This window comes from Eucyclogobius newberryi, unplaced genomic scaffold (genome assembly GCF_026437365.1).
Source record: "Eucyclogobius newberryi isolate DKJ021-1_F unplaced genomic scaffold, fEucNew1.0.hap1 SCAF_11, whole genome shotgun sequence".
NCBI lineage: Eukaryota > Metazoa > Chordata > Actinopteri > Gobiiformes > Gobiidae > Eucyclogobius > Eucyclogobius newberryi.
Window position 1 is genome coordinate 21,744,698 of NW_027315735.1, and position 19,318 is coordinate 21,764,015.

Sequence of the window (19,318 nt, forward strand, 5' to 3'; positions counted from 1 at the left end):
AGTCCTTTGCATCCATCACAAAATGTATGCCTCTGAATTAAACTAGATTGAATTAAACCTGACTTCTGTTTACACATTCTATTTATCTCATTATTTACAATGCATCATCAAAACTAGACTGAATTAATCGTAATATAAAACCTTAAAGCATTGATGGGGCTCCAGACAGTATACAGTACCTTTGTTGTTTGATGAAATAATGATATATATGTATACTTATTGTTATTGGTTATAGTTGCATATTTCCAAAAACACAGTTAGCTTCTTAATAATAATAGTTAAAAATGATAGACCCGTATACATTTGAAGTTGGCACACTCCCACCCAAACACCATGCATAAATGAAAAAGACATTAGAGTATAAGTGTGCAAAGTGGCAGCTATCTACGGAAGCCCAGAAGCACATTTCCTCCATTTGTGATATGGATCAGCATTATTGCCCAGAGAGGGAAACTCCAACTTCCAAAATATGAAGTGTTTCCTTATCAAGAAAATCTGTTCAGTATTTGTATACCTCTACTTCTGCTCAGCCTAAATGATGTGTAGATTCAGAGATAGTTTGAATCCATTCAGCCTAAAGCGCTGCAGGCCCCTGACCAGCCTCTCGGATAGTTGTGGTCCAGAAGACAGGAAACAGCTTGAGAGGAGCAGTCAAAGTCGTGGGAGGGCAAAGGATGAGAAAAATTAGGGGGATTTCCTTAAATGTAGCTCAAACACTTCAACAAAACGACCTCATGTGCAGACTTCAGATCAGTTGTGATGTGTTTTGATTGCCTGATTTCACACTTACCATAATTTAGACTTTTCCCACTTACCATAATTTAGACACCCCCATATGACCCATATAGGACAACGTCACTGAAAATGACAGATCAGAGCCCCAACCAAATAAACAATGACACTCACACAACAGCTGTGAGGACTATGCTGTCATGTTGTCAGCCCCAACCACACAGTCATCAAAGCTCAGGCGTCAGTTAATGATCCCGGGCCTTCGATTGTGGCTCTGAACCCTGTGTCTTTAAAGGCGTGCAGTGGGGAGCCTTCTAAAGAAAGGAGGGGGAGCCGTGCGCCAGTTGGAGGTGTCCGCTTGTCGCTGTGGTTTGGGCTTGACATTAAAGACGAGCGCGTCCATCTCTGAGCTCGGAGATGAGAAGGCGCTTTCATTGGCACACACGCACCGGGGCTCTTTGGGAATACATGGATGGATGGACGCACGGACGCGTCAATCGGATTTAAGTTGCCCACCGGAGCAACGGATTTCTGGAAATAATGGGGAACACGACACCGAAGCCATTAATAGGTGAGAGATGTTTTTCATTTTGGACCCTTTGCTCTGTTTGAAATACACACGTGAACGGTGTGTCTTATGGAAACGAAAATGATCCACACGGCGCGTGTTCATTTCGCTCGTCTTCGCCGCGCGCTTCTGTCGCGGCGCAGCTGAGCGTAAATCCCAGGCTGAGGAGCATGTCCACACTGCACTCCGGCAAATGCACACTGGAATTTATCCATAGGTGCAGAAATGACATTCATGTTTTAAATAAGAAACAGCTCAACCATGGCATTGACTGTATCACAGGCGGATTATACAGTAAGATTGTACTGACTGAGACTAAAACCTGTAAGATGTGGGCCTGAATATAATATGTTTAGGTTAGTGTTTCACTTAGTCAGGCTGACAGAAAGCACAGTTTTCTTTGATGTAGTTTTTGTACACAGCCTTCTAGCACTACACTTGTTTAGTTGCTGCCACTCTTGTTGCCAGGAATAACATATTTGCAGTGCCACGCATTATTGGCATTATTATATAGTTAAGTGCCACATGCCTGGCAAAAGCACATATTGCCAATTACCATTTCTTACAATTTCCCTTTTTTAAGCACATTATCTGATAACTAGAACCTTTATATCACTTCAACATCATGGATTTACACCACCCACTCACTGGAGAGCTGCTGGAGGAATCCACAAGGTGAAATAATGTGGTTCCTGCCACTAGAGCCAGCTGACGTAGGGTTTGGACAGAGAACTGTTAGTCACAGAGGAGCACACTGGCAGCTCAGACTCTGTAGCTCCAACTGGTTTCAATTAACAAGGAATTGATAAAAAGATCTGGCCTAGTGCACTCTTTTTGTATGTAATATATCTCCCTACATTACAGCATCCCAGTGTGAGTATATGGGATGCGTATTATGTCTTCCTCCAAAAAATAGCATTCTAAGAATGTAAAAACATTAAATAGTAATAAGCGGTTTCTTCGAGATCGCTCCATGACCAGATGAAAAACAACAACAATTCATGTCAAATGAATATCAAGTAATTGAAGACTTGTAGGATAGAGCCGAAGAAAAAGCCGAAGAGGAAAAATGAAACAAGGGAATATCTTAAGTTTGTATCTCTTGTCAACGAATAACGACCCAAATAATTCTTGCACAGTCTTATGATTGTATTTGAAACAGCTTCCTCTTTCATCCTGGCACACACCAGGACAAAGCGATTACACCACTGCCTATCTGCAATCGCTGTTTATGTAGAATGTGCATAAATGCAATTGACGTTCAAATCCTTCTTTTAGAGGCATCAACAGGCGGTCTGTTTTTGAACATCACACAATCCATGCATACAGGGGGCACTGTTTATCTTGGCCTTGAAATCTCTGCTATCTCAAAGAATATCATAAGCTCTTCCAGTCATTTCTGGTTCTTCACATGACTGGGACAGTGTGGATTTTGTGAGCAGCTTCAAGAAAAAAAAAAAAAAAAAGCATCAAAGTTTAGAAACAAACATGCTTGTATCCAACTTGTGGCATGTGATTTGGAAACTGGCCGTGTACTCCAGACAGTAGTTAGGCTGCTTCACATTGAGCCCCATATAATAACATCTTCCCACTGAGTCGTTCTTTTCCTAGCTTTCACTTTTCTGAAAAGCTATATTCCCCCAGTACAAGTTGGGGGGCATGTCATTTGAGATGTTACAGATGTTGCTTGCTGCTGCTGCTTCTTCATAGTTTAGAATATAATCAGTGGTAATGTCTAATTTGAGAAATGTCCTATGGAACATTTAACTGAGATATTGCCTGTACCAACATTTCAATACATTAAACAATCAAATGTAAACACATGATCTGATACACATACATTCTTGTTTCAGTATTGGACTTCAGGACCTTGAATACATGAATTATTTTGAGGCCTTGCTCAATCAAATATTCATCAAATCATTCTTTGTCTGAGTAGGACATTGCCATCTTTGAAGATGTGAGTGAAGATTAGGATTTTATATGGACATTTCCTCGCAGTTCACAAAGATAATTGCGCTTGATGAAAGGGGCTATTGAGTGTGTTTATGCTGTAGGTCAAACGTCTGTACAGACAGTCCATATATAAGAGGAAGGTTTTTATATCAGCTTGCACCCACTAATGTTCTTAAATCAAACAAATAGGTTCAGTATTTTTGTATATCCTTGTCTGGCAAAAATATTTATAGAAACATATAAAATCAAGTGAAAATGCTCTATACTTATATATATATATATATATATATATATATATATATATATATATATATATATATATATATATATATATATATATATATATATATATATATTTATATCAAATAACTTGCATACATCTTTAATCTGTTTGGTATATCATAAATATGACTAAAGCCACTGTTATTACCGGTAATCACAACCACGGCAACAACCTCTCCTACTACCATCAGTCCAAGTGTTCATATACTTTAAACCTCTGTAAATATGGAAGTGGTCAAGACAGAATTAAATGTAGGTTGCACATGTTGGACGTTTGTTCACTCTCACTGTGGGAAAGGAAGTGTCTCAGGCCATGGGCGCCTTCACATAACTGGCCCCTGCCCTCTAAACCAACTGTCATGAACCAATTGCGAACAAGTTATAGTGTGTCGATATGTTTGCTGTCTTTCCAACAGCTGGCACCACTGAAGCTGCTATTTTGACCTTGTCTTCAGTTATAAAAACAGGCCTAGTTTGTACATGCCACACACTGTACTCCTTTATTTCTGTAGATCAGCTCAACGGCAGCTTTGTTACTTGGAAAGCTTTCTGACTTGTCTCTTATAATTTATTTTCATTCTTCTCTTTGCGTAGACACAACTTTGCAACCCCGCTCGGTGGCCAACAGACAGTACTACACCCTGCCCAATAATGGCACGGAAAGAAGAACCTCAGCTCCTCCGGTCAGCATTAACCTGGAGTCGCCACGGTTTCACCCTCATGCCAAAGGAAAAAACATCAGGCTGGATGGACAGCTTCGGCGAGCCACACGAAAAAACAGCTTCTGTAATGGCATCACATTTAGCCACAGACCGGTCCATCTCTATGAGAAGGTATGAGTAAGCCTTTATAAATCTCCACTACAAACAAACATCCTTCAGAAATGACTTTATTTGTGTATTACTTATCTCTAATTCACCACTGCTCCTTACTCCGCTGACTCTGTGCGGCCGTAAATGTGAAGAGCCCACACTGATACCGTGAGGAGAGTGACTGTGCCCATCTACTGTACAGCCACTAAGAACAGCATTCCATCTTTATGATGAACTAACTTAATAATAACTTTAGGAACCAAATGTTTGCCTAGTGTACTTAACTCCATAATTTATCCACTGTGATGAGAAGGACATCTGTGCTCATATTGTTGGCCTGATCAATGCATGTCTTTTGTTTCAGATGCGCCTTCGTTTGACTGGTGTGCACTCAGGTTGGAGTGGAGCGCTACGATTTGGTTTCACAAGCCTTGACCCCAATGAACTTATGGCTACAGATATCCCCAAGTATGCCTGCCCTGATCTTGTGACCAGGCCCGGGTACTGGGCAAAGGCGCTGCTCGAAAGACTGGCTTTAAAAGACAATGTGCTGTCATTCTGGGCAGATCGCCATGGACGTGTTTTCTACAGCATCAATGATGGAGAGCCAATCCTTTTCCACTGTGGCCTCAGCATCGGCTGTCCACTGTGGGCCATTATAGACATTTATGGCATCACTCAGGAGGTCACACTGCTTGGTAAGACTGATAGATTTTCCTGGGATTAAGAGGCAACGTGTCAGTTTACAACATTAAAAAAATAATCTTATTTTTCATAGGAACAACACTTTTGAAGCTAATTTAAGCAAAGACTTCAGAGAGCAGCTGTGTGTAAAGATCCATAGCAGCAGAGAATGATTTACTACAGGTCGACAAAACCAGCCTTTTTCTCTTTTAAACAGCAACAAAGAACAGTCTACTAGGGACTAAGTGAGAGATATTGATCTAAGTCACTCCTATCATATATCTTCATGTTTTATTATTCTTATCATCATTTGAATCACTATTTCAACAGAGAAGTGCTCTCGTACTCTTGGTGGTGTTTATTCTCAGTTTGACAGGAGCTTTGACCATGTTTGGTCAAGGCGGCAGATCCCTGGAGCTTTTGGTGAGGGGCCAGTAGACTGGGCTGCTTCAGCATCACTAGAAATAGTAATAAAGGAATGTACCATCGGGGATCACTTCTCTTTATCTGAGTGCAGTACTGCCTACTATAACCTATGTAGAACAGCTGTAACAGTAACTTGAATAAGGCCTACACGTAGGATAATAGTAGTCATATATTTTTTTTACATATGCATATCAGTTATATCAGTTACATATACATATCATGTCATGTTTTATCCTATCCTACAATAAGCCCTATCAAAAATAAAAAGGAAATACTGACCTATGTTCATTATTTGCCAGAAAAAGATGAATGAACCTTTAAGTAAAAGATTACTAGAGATTGAAAAATGTTTTCTTTTGGAATGCAGGGAAACCAATGGTTGATATTTTGAGGTTGAAAGGCAGGTTTTCATATTATTTTCCACAAATCACATGAATCACTTTATAATGATGACACTTATTCCTGCTTTAGTGAAGCAAGAACCAAAACTTAAAGGTTGAATGGACGATTTTTTTGGCCCAAATCTGAGTCTTATTTCCTCGTGGTGTGGACTGCCAATTAGTCCTGCCACGTATCAATCATAAAACGCACCTACCGCTCACCTGCAGCCGCGTGCGGCTCGTGTTTCCGCGTTTCTAAGCGCATTGATCTGTTATAATATAGTTCCCTCAGTGTACGGGACAAAATGAAGACGGAGACGAGAGATGCGATGCGCTCCGTTGCGCTAATAAACAAACACACGTGTGTTGTATCAGTCCGCACGGGGGAGTGCGCATGCGCACTTCCGCCTGCGTTCTCAAATTGTCCATTGCGCCTTTAAAATAGTTTGTTATGGTTGAGTAATTTTGTGTCTGGAAAACTGGTCTTCAAGGCCCCCGCCGTTTGAAATCTCTCCATGAGGAAAGACCCGCTCACCTTGGGCCTGGATCCAGGGTGGGGCTCCGATAACGCCAATCCAGGCGACGTAATTGGCCTTGTTTTTATATTCATCATAAAGGGCTTCAGACCCTTGGTCCAACCCATCACCTAGGACCTGTTTGCCTTGGGTGGCCCCACCAAGAGCATAAGTCCCTGACAACATAAAACCCTACCACCGCGTCAAGGTGGCGGTTTGCTGAGTCAAAAGGCCTTGATACACATTACTGATTTACTTAAGGTCAATTAAGGTGTAGTTATTATTTGTAGTTATTATAAAGTGATTCCCATGAAACAAATAACACATGAATCTACAATCAACCCAGTTGATGTCTTTACGGTCCCTACAAACCTTTTAAAGAATGTAGGGTAGGGATTTTTTGTGGTGTCCTCTTCACACTTAAATGTTCAAATAAGACGTTATGTGTTTCCTTCAGGCTCAAACTAAATATCAGCCTTTACTGGAGGAGATGGCTGATTCGCTAAAACATGCAAATATTGGTCTATTGGCTGCTTACCCAAATGCTTTACTGTCATCAGATGGGTATAATCTTATGCACATAGGTAACATAGTAAAACATGTTTGTATTTTCTGCTGCAGAGAGCACGTTTGCTGAAAGTGTGGGGCCGAACTGCCTGAGCACAGCCCGACTCAGTGCCTATTTGCCCCAGAGTAGCCATGACTCAGCCAACTACAACAACAATCAGCTGGAGAATAACCAGGCAGCCGCCAAGATGGCCGACCTTCAGCTCAACAACTACACACAGCTAATCCCCTGCTGCTCCACCACTTCCTCTACCTCCACTCTCTCCTCTGCACCCACTGCCTCCAGAGTGGTCCGCCCGGGCCTCCCCGCCCCGCTGGACATCGACTTGCACTTTCACCCAATCCGCGGCTCTGATGTCATACTGTCGACTGACCGCTTGGCCGCATGCATCCACTTTCTGGACAGCAGTCGGACTCTTGTCTTTGGTGACCGGCCTCTTCACATGGGCGAGACTATTTACGTGGAGGTGGGTCACTTAGGTCTGCCATATTTTGGAGCGCTGCTGTTTGGTTTGACGTCATGTGACCCTGCGAGTCTACATGCTGAAGACCTACCAGCTGACCCAGAGCTGCTGCTGGACCGTAAAGAATACTGGGTCGTCCACCGGGGCATCCCCATCGCTTGCTCCGGAGATGTGCTCAGTTTTACCCTGCTGTCCACTGGAGAAGTACACTACGCCATCAACGGAGTGGGCCGCGGACGCCTGCTCTGTGTGGACTCCTCTCGGGTGCTCTGGGCCTTCTTCACCCTCCATGGTGCTGTCAACAGGCTCAGAATACTAAGTAAGACTGGACAAGTTGGTATAGACAAAGTCAGTGATTTTAAAATGCTGTTTTCATGTATGCTTTCACTTTGAGCAGTCAGGACAAGGCTATTATGTGGCAGGCTTAATACTAGGCTTAATACTACTGCTACAACTACTAATAATAGTAACATTAGTCTTTTTTCGTGCTATTCCAGTCACAGTAGTATTACATTCTTGTTAGCTGCCCTGGGTACAACACTTAGTACTTGAGCCATTGCTGCCCCACTGTGGCACCTGGTATTGGCAGCAGTCGCTCATCCAAGTACTCACCAGGCTGAACAATGCCTCTGAGATCAGACCAGATCAGGCATTGGCAATTTCCCAATATTTCACTTTTGAGAAATCCCTTGCATTATATCTCAGATGTAATAAAAGCCATGCTTGTGCCAGCACTAGACATTCATTTGAGATGTTTTTTTTTTATTTCTCAATGTCATAATTATTAAAAGGTCAAACCGCTGTAAAAGTACAAAGCATAGCAAATCTAACTCATTAGTTCTGTATTTTATCTTTCTCTGGTTTGTTCAAGGACACATTAATACTTCTTTTTATGCATGACAGTCTATTAACATACACTACCTGTCTGTGCCACAGAAACACTGCAGCCCAGCCCCCTCCCCAGCCTCTCTCAGAGCAGCAGTCCAGAGGACAGTGACTCGGACGCCTTCAGTGTGAACCGCTCCTCTTCTGCCTCAGAGTCCTCATTGGGTGAGACATATAAATCCACAACGCAGTCAGCAGCAAATCACATGATTAAAATCAAATTATTTTAATTGAAGTGTGGTTTTATGGTTTCCTATCTGAGACTTTTTCAAATCTGGTGGCAATCATTGGATGTCTTGGTACATAAATATCCTAATGACTTACACAGGGCATGCAGCTCTGTGAATCAAGCCACATTTTAAAGGTGCACTATGTAACTTTTCTGGTGGAGCACCTTCTTGGCTCCATGAAGATGTTATTGCTAAGAGCGTTCCACAGTATGTCATTAAACATAACTATTTAGCATTTGTTTAATTATTGCAGATGTTGTTCAAAAACACTTTAAAACCTTGAGCGGGTCGTCTCGACATCTCTGACCTGTAACCTGTAAAGCCTGCTTCTTTGTCTCAATATATAATAGGTATATTTACTTTGGAACATTCCACACAAGTCAATAGCATCACCAGAACGGTTGCATAGTGCACCTTTAATAATAAACTGATTAACTAAGTTACATCTATTTCACAAAGGCAGCCGTGGGAAGTCTATTTAGCAAGTAGCTTCCTGGGAATATTTTTTCAGTTAAAGCAAATGTTATTTTGACTCAGTCCAAAGCAGAATGAACTTGAGCTAATTGAGCTTAATGTGTTCTGTATGAAAGAAAGAGCATGTTGTAGAACAGAAGAACAATGAACGAGTCCCTGACTAAAGCCTCTACGTCTACATCTAAATCCTACTCATGTTTTCCCTTCTCTTCTCCCAGTGACAGCCCCCAGCTCCCCCCTCAATCCTCAGGTCTCGCCCATTATGGCCGTTCCGGAGCTGCCCTCTGGTGGCAAAAACGGAGAGTGCAGTATTTGCTTCGACCAGGAGGTGGAAACTGTCATCTACACATGTGGGCACATGTGTCTGTGCAACGAGTGCGGGCTCAAGCTTAAAAGACAAATCAACGCCTGCTGTCCCATCTGCAGAAGACCTATCAAGGATGTGATCAAAACATACAGGCCATGAAAGGATGGTTTCTTGAAGGACACTTTTAAGGTTGTGGGGCAGTGCAGATTTAGGCACCATTACTCAGGCTTGATTGATAAGGACCCAAGCCAAACGTGGACATATTGTGCCTATATGGGAACATTTTGTAACATTGCTAGATATGATATAGGTGTTAGAGACGTTTTTATCTATACAATGCACACTTGAGCTTCTATTAGTACACCTATTTTATATTTGTATGTGTTTTTGTCCTGTTTCACATTATTAATAATTGCAGAAAAAAACCTGTGAATATACTGTATTCCTACGTCCTTTTGCCCTCTGTGACCCCAGCTCAGTACCTGTGCTTTAGACTCTTAGTGCCTTAGGTATGTCACAGCTGTGTCCGACTCCATATGCTACAGGTCCTAGCCATATTTGTAATGTGCAGTGAAGAAGACTGGTGGTAAAAAGGGAGCGAGACCAGGAACAAAGTGACAGAGTGAAGATGTTTTGACAAATATACTGTGCTAAAGAAAAGTGTGTTTGGAATATGATGGATGTTTTGCACAATGAAAGTTTAATAAATTGTATAATTATGACCCTATTGTCTTGATTAGATTTTATTGGATTCATCATTACATTAACACTTTTTAATGAATAAGGGAATTAGAAGCGACCCAAGGTAAGTCCATATTAGATTTTTACATGGTCTGAATGAATTTGCAATTATGTGATGATGTGTTATAACAATATAATAAGTGGCGTTGGTATCATCTTAATTCCAAATACAGTTTAGTTTAGTCTCAACTAAAATCACAACATGAGTTTGATACATTATGTTATATTATGGAAGAAGCCTATTAAGAGCTGAAACTTAATTATATGGTGTGTCAAAGGCCTGAATGTGCAAAAAGATAAACCTTAAGCACAATTCATGTTTATCAGATAGGTTGATAGGTCAAAACATTGGCAGTAAAACTTCAGCCAATGTTCAAATAATGATTCGTGTAATTATCATGCGTCACGCGCGCTGGGCACAGGACGGCGCTGTCTCCTCACCCTCTAAAATGGATCCAGTGCGGTTCACTCCAAAGCTAACAAACTGAATAAACCAAAGACTGAGTGGAAGGAACAATGTGAACTTATATCCTACTAAAACAAGTAATTAATTTCGAATCGAATCACCAAAGTCTTATAAAAAATGTGATCCCACAGTTGGGCGCACGTCCCTCTCCCGCAGAGCCAGGAGCGCGTTCACATGTCTTCACACTCATCCTGGCAGAATGGAGCGGCGCTCAGGAGCGGCCACATCCAGAGGTCATGCAGCAGCGAAACACGAGCCCAAACATCAGCCTTTCATCTAACCTCAACGAATATTGTCTCAGACTGGCACGTCGCGTTGGAGCAGTAGTTCAATAAGAAGTTGCCAGTGCCCCCCCCCCCGAGGATGGGGCTGTATAGAGTGTTATACTTCGCAACTATGGCAGCTGAACCCTAAGGGGACATGGATTTACAAGTAAAGGATGTAACAGACGAGTGTGTGAACAGTTCTATTGTGTCCCTCAACAAGTCGACTGACGGCGGACTGAGCGCCACTTCTCCCGGAGTGTCCACTGCGCTGGCCAGCGTGCTGATCTTCACCATCGTGGTGGACATCCTGGGCAACGTGCTGGTCATACTGTCCGTGTTTAGGAACAAGAAGCTCAGGAATGCAGGTAAGAGACTTGACCGTCGGTTACTTTGGTTAACTTTGACTAATTGTGGAAAAGGCTAATACAATTTATTTACTGTACTTCATGTTGTATCCATGTTTGTAAAGTAGTAATTTTGATCATACTTCAGAGAGCAATACAAGCAAATTGTTAAGAAAATGTATGGACTAGAAAAACTTTATAATATCCTAATTAGCTAAGAATCTTCCCTCTTTTTTTTTAAGAAAATAAGATTTTTTAAAGAAAAAATGTGACATATAGGCTAACATTTCTAACGCGTCCATATTGCTTCTCAGGGTTGCATGTTGCTTGCCACTTTCATCTACTATCTCAAATATGTAATACACAACATGCAGTGTGGCCTCTGTGTTTGACACTAATCAGTAGATTTGTGAAGCATGCAGCAGTGAAAACCTCTCCACAGCTTTCCTTCCCTCGTGTCCCCTTCATATTTCTTTATAAATAATAACAATTTCTTCATACCCGTCTGCCTGTATCCTTGGTTCTTCATCTCAAATCCTTTCTTTCTTACACACTCCTCATCAACGATGTGTCCTGCAGCGCCAAGGTGAGACTCACACGCTATATTGCTCTTTTGCCCTTTTCAGCACTAACTCATATCCTTCAAGGTGATATCATATTATAGTCTGTAGTTTTAGAAATTCTATTATTACTATTTCTCAGATACAAGATACAGATTTTGTCATATTTAAGGTTATTAATATATGAAAGAAAGTAACTAACAAGCTGGAGATGTAGGCTTGATCTACTTCCAAAAGATAAACTAAATGGAAAGAGTCACATTCTTTCCCAGAAGTGTGATATTTTCGTTGAATGTTGATTCTACTTCTGAGAATTTTCAGTGAGACTGTAAATTACAGGCCATAAATAAAAGTTGAGAGTATATTCAATTTGAAAAAGTAAAGTCGTGAATGGTTCAGAAGCCCCTTATGAATAGACAAAAATCAAAGCCAGTTTTGTTGCCCGGATTGGCGTTACACATCCTGGAGCCAGGCCTGGGGTGGGTGTCAGCCTGAATGAGCGACATGGGGCCGTCCTCCCGTGGATCCACCACCTGCCAGAGGATCCGTAAAGGGTCGGCTGGGGGGAAGTCGACAGCAGGAGTTTCGACAGCATGAGCCTCGATGACCAGCTCTCCAGAACCAGAAACTGACTCTGGGGACATGGAATGTCACCTCGCTGGTGGGGAAAGAGCCTGAGCTTGTGCAGGAGGTTGAGCGCCACAAGCCGCCACAAGTTCACCCTAGTGAACGAGAGGGTCACGGGTTAGGAACAGGTCTCTCACTGTTGTGTCGGCCTTCTGGCCAAACAGCAGGTCAGATTGTCCAGTACCCCTGGGAGGGATACTGGACAGTGCACCAACCTGGGACTCTGTTATTTTACTGCCGCTTCTCCGATGAGAACCCGAGCGGTGTTCAGTTACTGGACTTCAGTGCTAGCCACGGATTGTCCATAACGAACACCATGTTCAAGCACAAGGGTGTCAGTGTACGTGGCACCAGGACACCCTAGGCCGGAGGTCAATGATCGACTTTGTTGTTGTGTCATCTGACCTCCGGCCGCGTGTCTTGAACACTCAAGTTCAAGTTCTTCACACAAGGTGAAGAAAGGGGCAGAGCTGTCAACTGATCACCACCTGGTGGTGAGTTGGATCCGATGGCGGAGGAGGAACAGACTTGGCAGACCGAAGCGCATTGTGAGGGTCTGTAAGGACCGTCTTGCGGAGCCCTCTGTCAGTAGGGTCTTCAACTCACACCTCCGGTAGAGCTTCTCCCATGTCCCGGGGGAGGCTGGGGACGTTGAGTCCGAACCATGTTCTCGACCTCCATTATCAATGCGGCTGCTCGGAGCTGTGGTTGCAAGGTCTTACCGGAAGTAAGGGATGCATTCAAATACTTATTACAAACATCTAAGTGTATAATTATCATCCTTCGGTCGTGGAAAAAGAAGCAGACGTTTCAGTCTATGTACAGTGAACAAAAAAATGAATAAGCTCCATTCATTATTTGGAGGTTAAAGCTCTCTGCCTCATTATACTGTGCATGTACCAGCGGCCATTATGGCCAAAAGTATACTCAAACATTCTACAGACACAAAGAGGCAACAACATGATGATGAGAACATGCACGAGGTCATCCTGTGTATGGCATACATTATGTAATACACCTAATGTGCCCAAAGCACTTCAGTGATACAAAAACTGAAGTTTAGGGGTCCAAACTCTAATTTGATTATGTGTTTTGCAACAAAATGATGACACAGTCGGCTGGGCCCAAACAAGGAGCATAAATGGACAGAGGATTCCCTGGTTTACAATGGACTTGTTGGTATGATCACATGAGAATATCAAAACAAAAACATAAGCTTATATAATTGCTATAACATTGATATTTTTGCCTTAGCCTGCTCACAATAGATTCAGTGTTCATACCAAGCCATTTGTTATGATGTATGAGTATGAACATTTTTGTGTGCTGCCTTTAAAAGAGTGATTGGACAATTATTGTAATATTATACAACTGTGACTGTTGCTGGCTTTGGATGAACTGCATCTTTCATTATGTATGATTTAATGTGGGATAATGACGTCAATGCCAAACCAATGTTCGGGTGACTCTTTCCATCATTTTTCACACTGTTGCCTCTTGCACGCAGATCTTTTTACGCTCCGTTGTTTCGCTACTTCCCCTCCCTAAAACACAACTTATTCACATGTTTTAGTTAAAAGTAATACACATGGCCTGCGAGGATGGTCACACAATGTTCTAGGTCTGTTGAGTGTGGGGCTGATTTAGAAAGCGTGCCACTATGTAGGATGTTAAACTTCTCCCACTGGGGTTAACCCTACCTAAAAATACAGTGACAAACTGCTCTCACGAGGGGGACACTGAACGAAAGTGCGAAGGGCAGCAGATGGTAGAGAGGATGTCCAATACTTCACTTTTGCTACTCTACACAATTTTAAAAAAGTGTCCAGAGGCGAGTTAATGGAGTCAGTGCTCGCAGTGAGACAAACTTAGAGCAGATATGAATTGACGGAGCGGATCCACAGGGGCCATCACTTAACACACTATTAAACATGGCTTCTGTATCCGGCACTGTGATCCTCCATGACGTTTATGGTGGTAAGCAAAGAGACACAACCGGATGATATTATAGGGTTATGTCACAGTTGAACTAAAACAGCCTACACCAGATTTCACCATGCATTTTACCGGACCTTTTGTACACATTTTAACCATTGATAATTTAACAGTCTGGGGTCAGTTGTGACACTTGCGATTCCAAGCTCTTAAATTACAGTTCTGTATTCGTATTGAAAGCACAGATTTTTAAAAATTGTTTAAATAATGGTTAAAATCTATAAAAGAACGTTTATAGCAAAGTATGCTGATAATTGTACTTAAACTATTGGTGAGGTTCACAAATCAATTGAGTATTTGAATTAGTAACTAATCTATTAGTTAAGGTTTAATTATTGGTAAAATGAATCACAAAAGTGCAGAAATACCACCATATAAACTTATTTGAAAGTTTACCCCCCCAACCGAACCCCTTCATCACCTGACATTTTGGAAAGATTGCGTCTGTCCAGATTAGACACAGCCAAAGGAAAGAAGGGAGCCTGTACCCAATCAGTAATCAGCTCCCATAATGCACCGGTGGATAATAATAGCACTTTAAAATGGAAAAAACACGACTCTATTCTTTTGTGCAGGCATAAGAAAGACTTAACAATATGGTTGTTAGTAATAGATCAACTTGTAAATGTAGATTTAGGAGAGCAACTGCATATTTTGGAATATGATTACTGTAAAACCTGTGAGCAATTCAATAGAGAAACATTATTCAGATTTATAATAATAATAATAATAATAATAATAATATAATAACAGATAAAATGTGCACCTCTTGAACATGATCAGAGCAAAACTACCTTCCAGCTCTCCATCTGTGAGTCATTAACTACAGTATGTCATAAAAATAGACACTAATCCAGTGTGAGAGATATCATTGATTAAAGTGTAAAATGATAGGGGGGTTTCATTTGGAATTTTACCTCTGTAAAAAAAATACTAATGTTTCTTTTTTTTTACTTTTGTTTTTTACTTTAATCCACCACATACCTAAGATAAGATAGCCTTTAATTGTCCACATAATAGAGGTGTTGCACAGAAGTAAAAGAACAGATAACTTATAGGAAGCTTTAAAAAAAACACTCTTAATTGAAAAAACTCTTATAAACAAAACTCTTACATACATATACTTCACAACTTCTCATCATACTCATTGATTCAGGATGACAAACAAAATACTACATGCATCATTGTAGATTACAGTCCTGGGCATTGTGCAGCTCGAGGGCCTGCTTTGGATAATCGTTCATATAACATTTACTTTCTCTTTTTTAATGGTCTTAATTATAGTACATGCATCCTTAATAAAGACTCAATTGAATGAACAATTTTAACATTAGATTACAGTAGCCTATATTTTACCAGCCCTTTGCCTCATGCTTGGATTCCAGTAGGGCCCTCAGGGAAAAATAATAGACCCCTGTCATAGCTCATGCCTTTATGCTTTCTGGCTTGAAACAGACCTCTCACATTCTGTGTCGCGATAACCTGGTACTGCATGAAAATAGACAGGTTCAGGTCAGGTGATGTCTGATGTAATGTACCTCTTGGTGGAACTTTTATGTTTAGGTTATTTTGTGTTGAAATAAGTAATACGATTATATGAATGTGATTAGAATGAGAAAAAATAAGCAAACAGCAAAAGTTCATTCAGAGTTTTAAGAATTCATAGCAGTGACTCAGAGACGTTTCACAGGCTTGGCCCGGTGGTGTTTTAGCACTTACCTCATCCTCTTGACAATAAAGGGAGAGGGTTCATCCAGACAGCCGGCCGAGGCTGGAGCATGCCCTGATCAGAGCGAAGAGGAGGATGTCAGGCAGAAGTCAGAGCCCTGCACAATGACAAATGCACACACTGAGCATTGCAAGCGTCACAAACACAATGTGACAGATTTGCCCAGCGAGCTGACTCCAGGACCTGAAACAAATGATTTTATTTTTATCCCAGTAAGATGGACAGACATTTTGAAATCACAAAACAGGACATTTGAGGCACTGTTTGACAAAGTTACAGAAAATCTAATTTGTAAGGTTAAAGAGGAGTGTCAGTGTTTGTTGAAATGTGCTGATGTAAGGTTGGAAGATGAACGTAAAATGAGCCTGCTTCACGACCCATACCTCTTGGGTAGACAGATTAACAAAAGCCTTGAACACTGAGGATGGATAGCCAACATGTGTTTCAAATCCTCTGCTATCATATCTGCCAATCACCACTGTTGATTCAGCTGTGCAAGAAAGCGCTCGGCAATATGTTTTTATTATAGCAACATAAAACCTTACAATGTCAAACTTTAACTTGTGTTTGGTTCAAATCTGTATGTTCAGATGAATGACGTAATGGTGCGTGAGAATCAAGCTTTAGACTGTGGCACTGGTAGACTTTCTTAATGTTTGGAATGTTTGTTTAGTCAGTTTCAATTGGACATCATTACTCAATTTTAATTTAATTTGGAAAGCATCCCATGTTTGCATGATATATTGAAAGAACATCCTGAAAGTTATGAGAACCTTTTTTTTTCCACATTTTGTTTTGGCTGCTGTATGTTCTCTCTGTCTATCGTTCGATCTGACAGTATAATTTGATTCATTGTTTTTCCCCTCACATAGAACAGCTGTCCGGATCAGTTATCAGATGTCATTTTCTATGATTCACGTCGTCTGAGGAGATCCAGTGACACTCTGTAAGACCCCAAGGGGCAGACAGGAAGCCGTTGGTTCAAATTGAGTGATAAATCCTCCAGTAAAAGTACTGTATGTCTTTTCTCACAGCAAGGACATAAAAAGCCTGCTAAGAAAACATATACAATTTCCCTCGGGATCAATAAAGTGTTACTTTTTTCAATACACGCATTTACATGATAACTTCATACTTTTGATTGAAATCCCTTCTATGGGCTGCTTTATTTTCCATAAAAAATCTCTGTATGCTTCAAACTATTTTTTTTTGCAGATTTTTCGAAGGCTATACAAGCGAGTACAGCAGTGTGAAATGGGGAGAGAGAGGGCACAGACATTAAGTAAATAGTCAAAGCCGGGACCCATACTCCACAATGCAGCAACCACACATGTGCGATAACCAACAAACTTCTTTATTTTAAATGTGTTCTTTACTTACAGAATATAAGATGAGATAAGAGACCCTTCATTTGCCTCACAGTGGGGAAATTCCAGTGTTGAAATGCACAGTTTTAGAACAGCGGGAGAATAAGAGCATGCAACATAAACAAGATGAATAAAAAAGACAAAAAACACAATAAGGGGCTATGACCAATGTTTAACTGAGGTGCAGCTTATGGACAGAGTAAATACCACATAAATAACATTTAAATTGACTTAAAGTGTATTATAATGATTATGGACGGAGCAGCATATAGATAGAACAAATGACAGGTCAAGGAATGATTACACCAAGGATAATTGTTTACATAATAGATGATTTACTAATTACAGTATTGCACATGATGAGGGGACAAAACATTTTCATTGTACAGTGTGACAGCAGAGAAGCATAGAAAACATTGGACCATCGATAATTCTTTTAAAACCCTTGTCTGAGTTGAGAATGTCTCCAGCCTGTTCCTAAATGCAACAAAAGCCTGGATGTAGACAAGTGAGGTGATAGTCATTTAGGGAAGGCACTGTATTTTATAATAGATATCTACCAAAGTATTCAATTTAAAGCCTGTTTAGAAACTATACAACACTATAATAGCTAGATGCATTATCTAATAGTGACCTAAAGTCCTTGGGAGCATGTGCCATAACGTTTTAGTTATTCCATTTAAAGAAACAAGAATCACAAAAATATCATATGCAGTAAGTCATGTTCGTAACCTTGTAACATTCCATTGTTTTAAATCTGGTTTAAAGGAACAAAACCCAAATGTTTTACCAACGTAATGTTTATCTTAGCCAAAATAAAGACAGCTCAATAAATCGTCATCATAACACACAATGAAGTTCTTATTTCTTTATTCGAGGACATAGTCATACTTCCGGTGCCTGTTTTTATTTTAGGACATCTACCCTCAAGCGCTCGGGCAAATCAAAGAAAGAAGCTGCTTCCGTTAACCACAGATCCGCTTGACTCATTATTTGGTTCTTATCTAATTCTTGCTATTCTTGTTCCTTCAGGCAACATCTTTGTGGTGAGCTTGTCTCTGGCTGACCTGGTGGTGGCGCTGTACCCGTACCCACTGGTGCTCACCGCCATCGTCAATGATGACTGGACTATGGGGGATTTGCACTGCCAGGCCAGCGGCTTCATTATGGGACTCAGTGTTATCGGCTCCATCTTCAACATCACAGCCATTGCCATCAACCGCTACTGTTACATCTGCCACAGCCTGCACTACGACCGCCTGTACAGCCTGAGGAACACGTGCTTCTACCTGGGCCTCACCTGGCTCCTCACCTGCATCGCCACCGTGCCAAATTTCTTCGTGGGTTCGCTTCAGTACGACCCGCGCATCTACTCTTGCACCTTTGCCCAAACCGTAAGCTCTTACTACACCATATCCGTCGTCATCATCCACTTTATGATCCCGTTGCTGGTGGTGTCTTATTGCTACATGCGAATATGGGTGCTCGTGATCAAAGTCAAACACAGGGTCAAACCGGAACAACGGACGAAGCCAAAACCGAGCGATATGAAGAATTTCTTGACAATGTTTATGGTCTTTGTGTTGTTTGCGGTTTGCTGGGCGCCACTGAACCTCATAGGCCTGGCAGTAGCTATAAACCCGAGCAAAGTGGCACCCAACATACCTGAGTGGTTGTTTGTCACGAGTTACTTCATGGCGTACTTCAACAGCTGCCTCAACGCCATCATATATGGTCTGCTGAACCAAAACTTCAGAAAAGAATACAAGACGATCCTCCTGGCTCTGTGCCTGCCGCGGCTGCTGCTCGTGGAGACGTCCCGATGTGCCACAGAGGGTCTAAAGAGCAAACCCTCTCCAGCTGCAACAAACAATAATGTAGCAGAAATTAATGTATGAAGTTGTGTGCACTGAAAACTGAATATAAAGTTACTGATAATGA

At 41.3% G+C, this 19,318-nt stretch overlaps 2 protein-coding genes across 2 annotated transcripts; both read left to right on the forward strand.

Moving 5' to 3' along the window:
* Positions 1 to 1,038: 1,038 nt before the first annotated feature.
* Positions 1,039 to 10,004, forward strand: neurl1b (neuralized E3 ubiquitin protein ligase 1B). The gene is made up of 6 exons (XM_072437973.1): positions 1,039 to 1,303; positions 4,133 to 4,371; positions 4,715 to 5,048; positions 6,977 to 7,705; positions 8,323 to 8,436; positions 9,194 to 10,004. The coding sequence occupies exons 1-6, from the start codon at positions 1,273 to 1,275 to the stop codon at positions 9,439 to 9,441; spliced, it is 1,695 nt and encodes a 564-aa protein (XP_072294074.1). The 5' UTR covers positions 1,039 to 1,272; the 3' UTR covers positions 9,442 to 10,004.
* Positions 10,005 to 10,709: 705 nt separating this feature from the next.
* On the forward strand, positions 10,710 to 19,318 carry mtnr1c (melatonin receptor 1C). Its single transcript, XM_072437986.1, has 2 exons — positions 10,710 to 11,120; positions 18,410 to 19,318. The coding sequence occupies exons 1-2, from the start codon at positions 10,910 to 10,912 to the stop codon at positions 19,273 to 19,275; spliced, it is 1,077 nt and encodes a 358-aa protein (XP_072294087.1). The 5' UTR covers positions 10,710 to 10,909; the 3' UTR covers positions 19,276 to 19,318.

Bases quoted from the DNA above. Each gene is read 5' to 3' on its own strand.
- neurl1b (XM_072437973.1), top strand. From the start codon at position 1,273: ATGGGGAACACGACACCGAAGCCATTAATAG. The intron at 1,304-4,132 runs GTGAGAGATGTT...CTCTTTGCGTAG, and splicing joins GACACCGAAGCCATTAATAG to ACACAACTTTGCAACCCCGC. The intron at 4,372-4,714 runs GTATGAGTAAGC...CTTTTGTTTCAG, and splicing joins CGGTCCATCTCTATGAGAAG to ATGCGCCTTCGTTTGACTGG.
- mtnr1c (XM_072437986.1), top strand. From the start codon at position 10,910: ATGGATTTACAAGTAAAGGATGTAACAGACGAGTGTGTGAACAGTTCT. The intron at 11,121-18,409 runs GTAAGAGACTTG...TTGTTCCTTCAG, and splicing joins CAAGAAGCTCAGGAATGCAG to GCAACATCTTTGTGGTGAGC.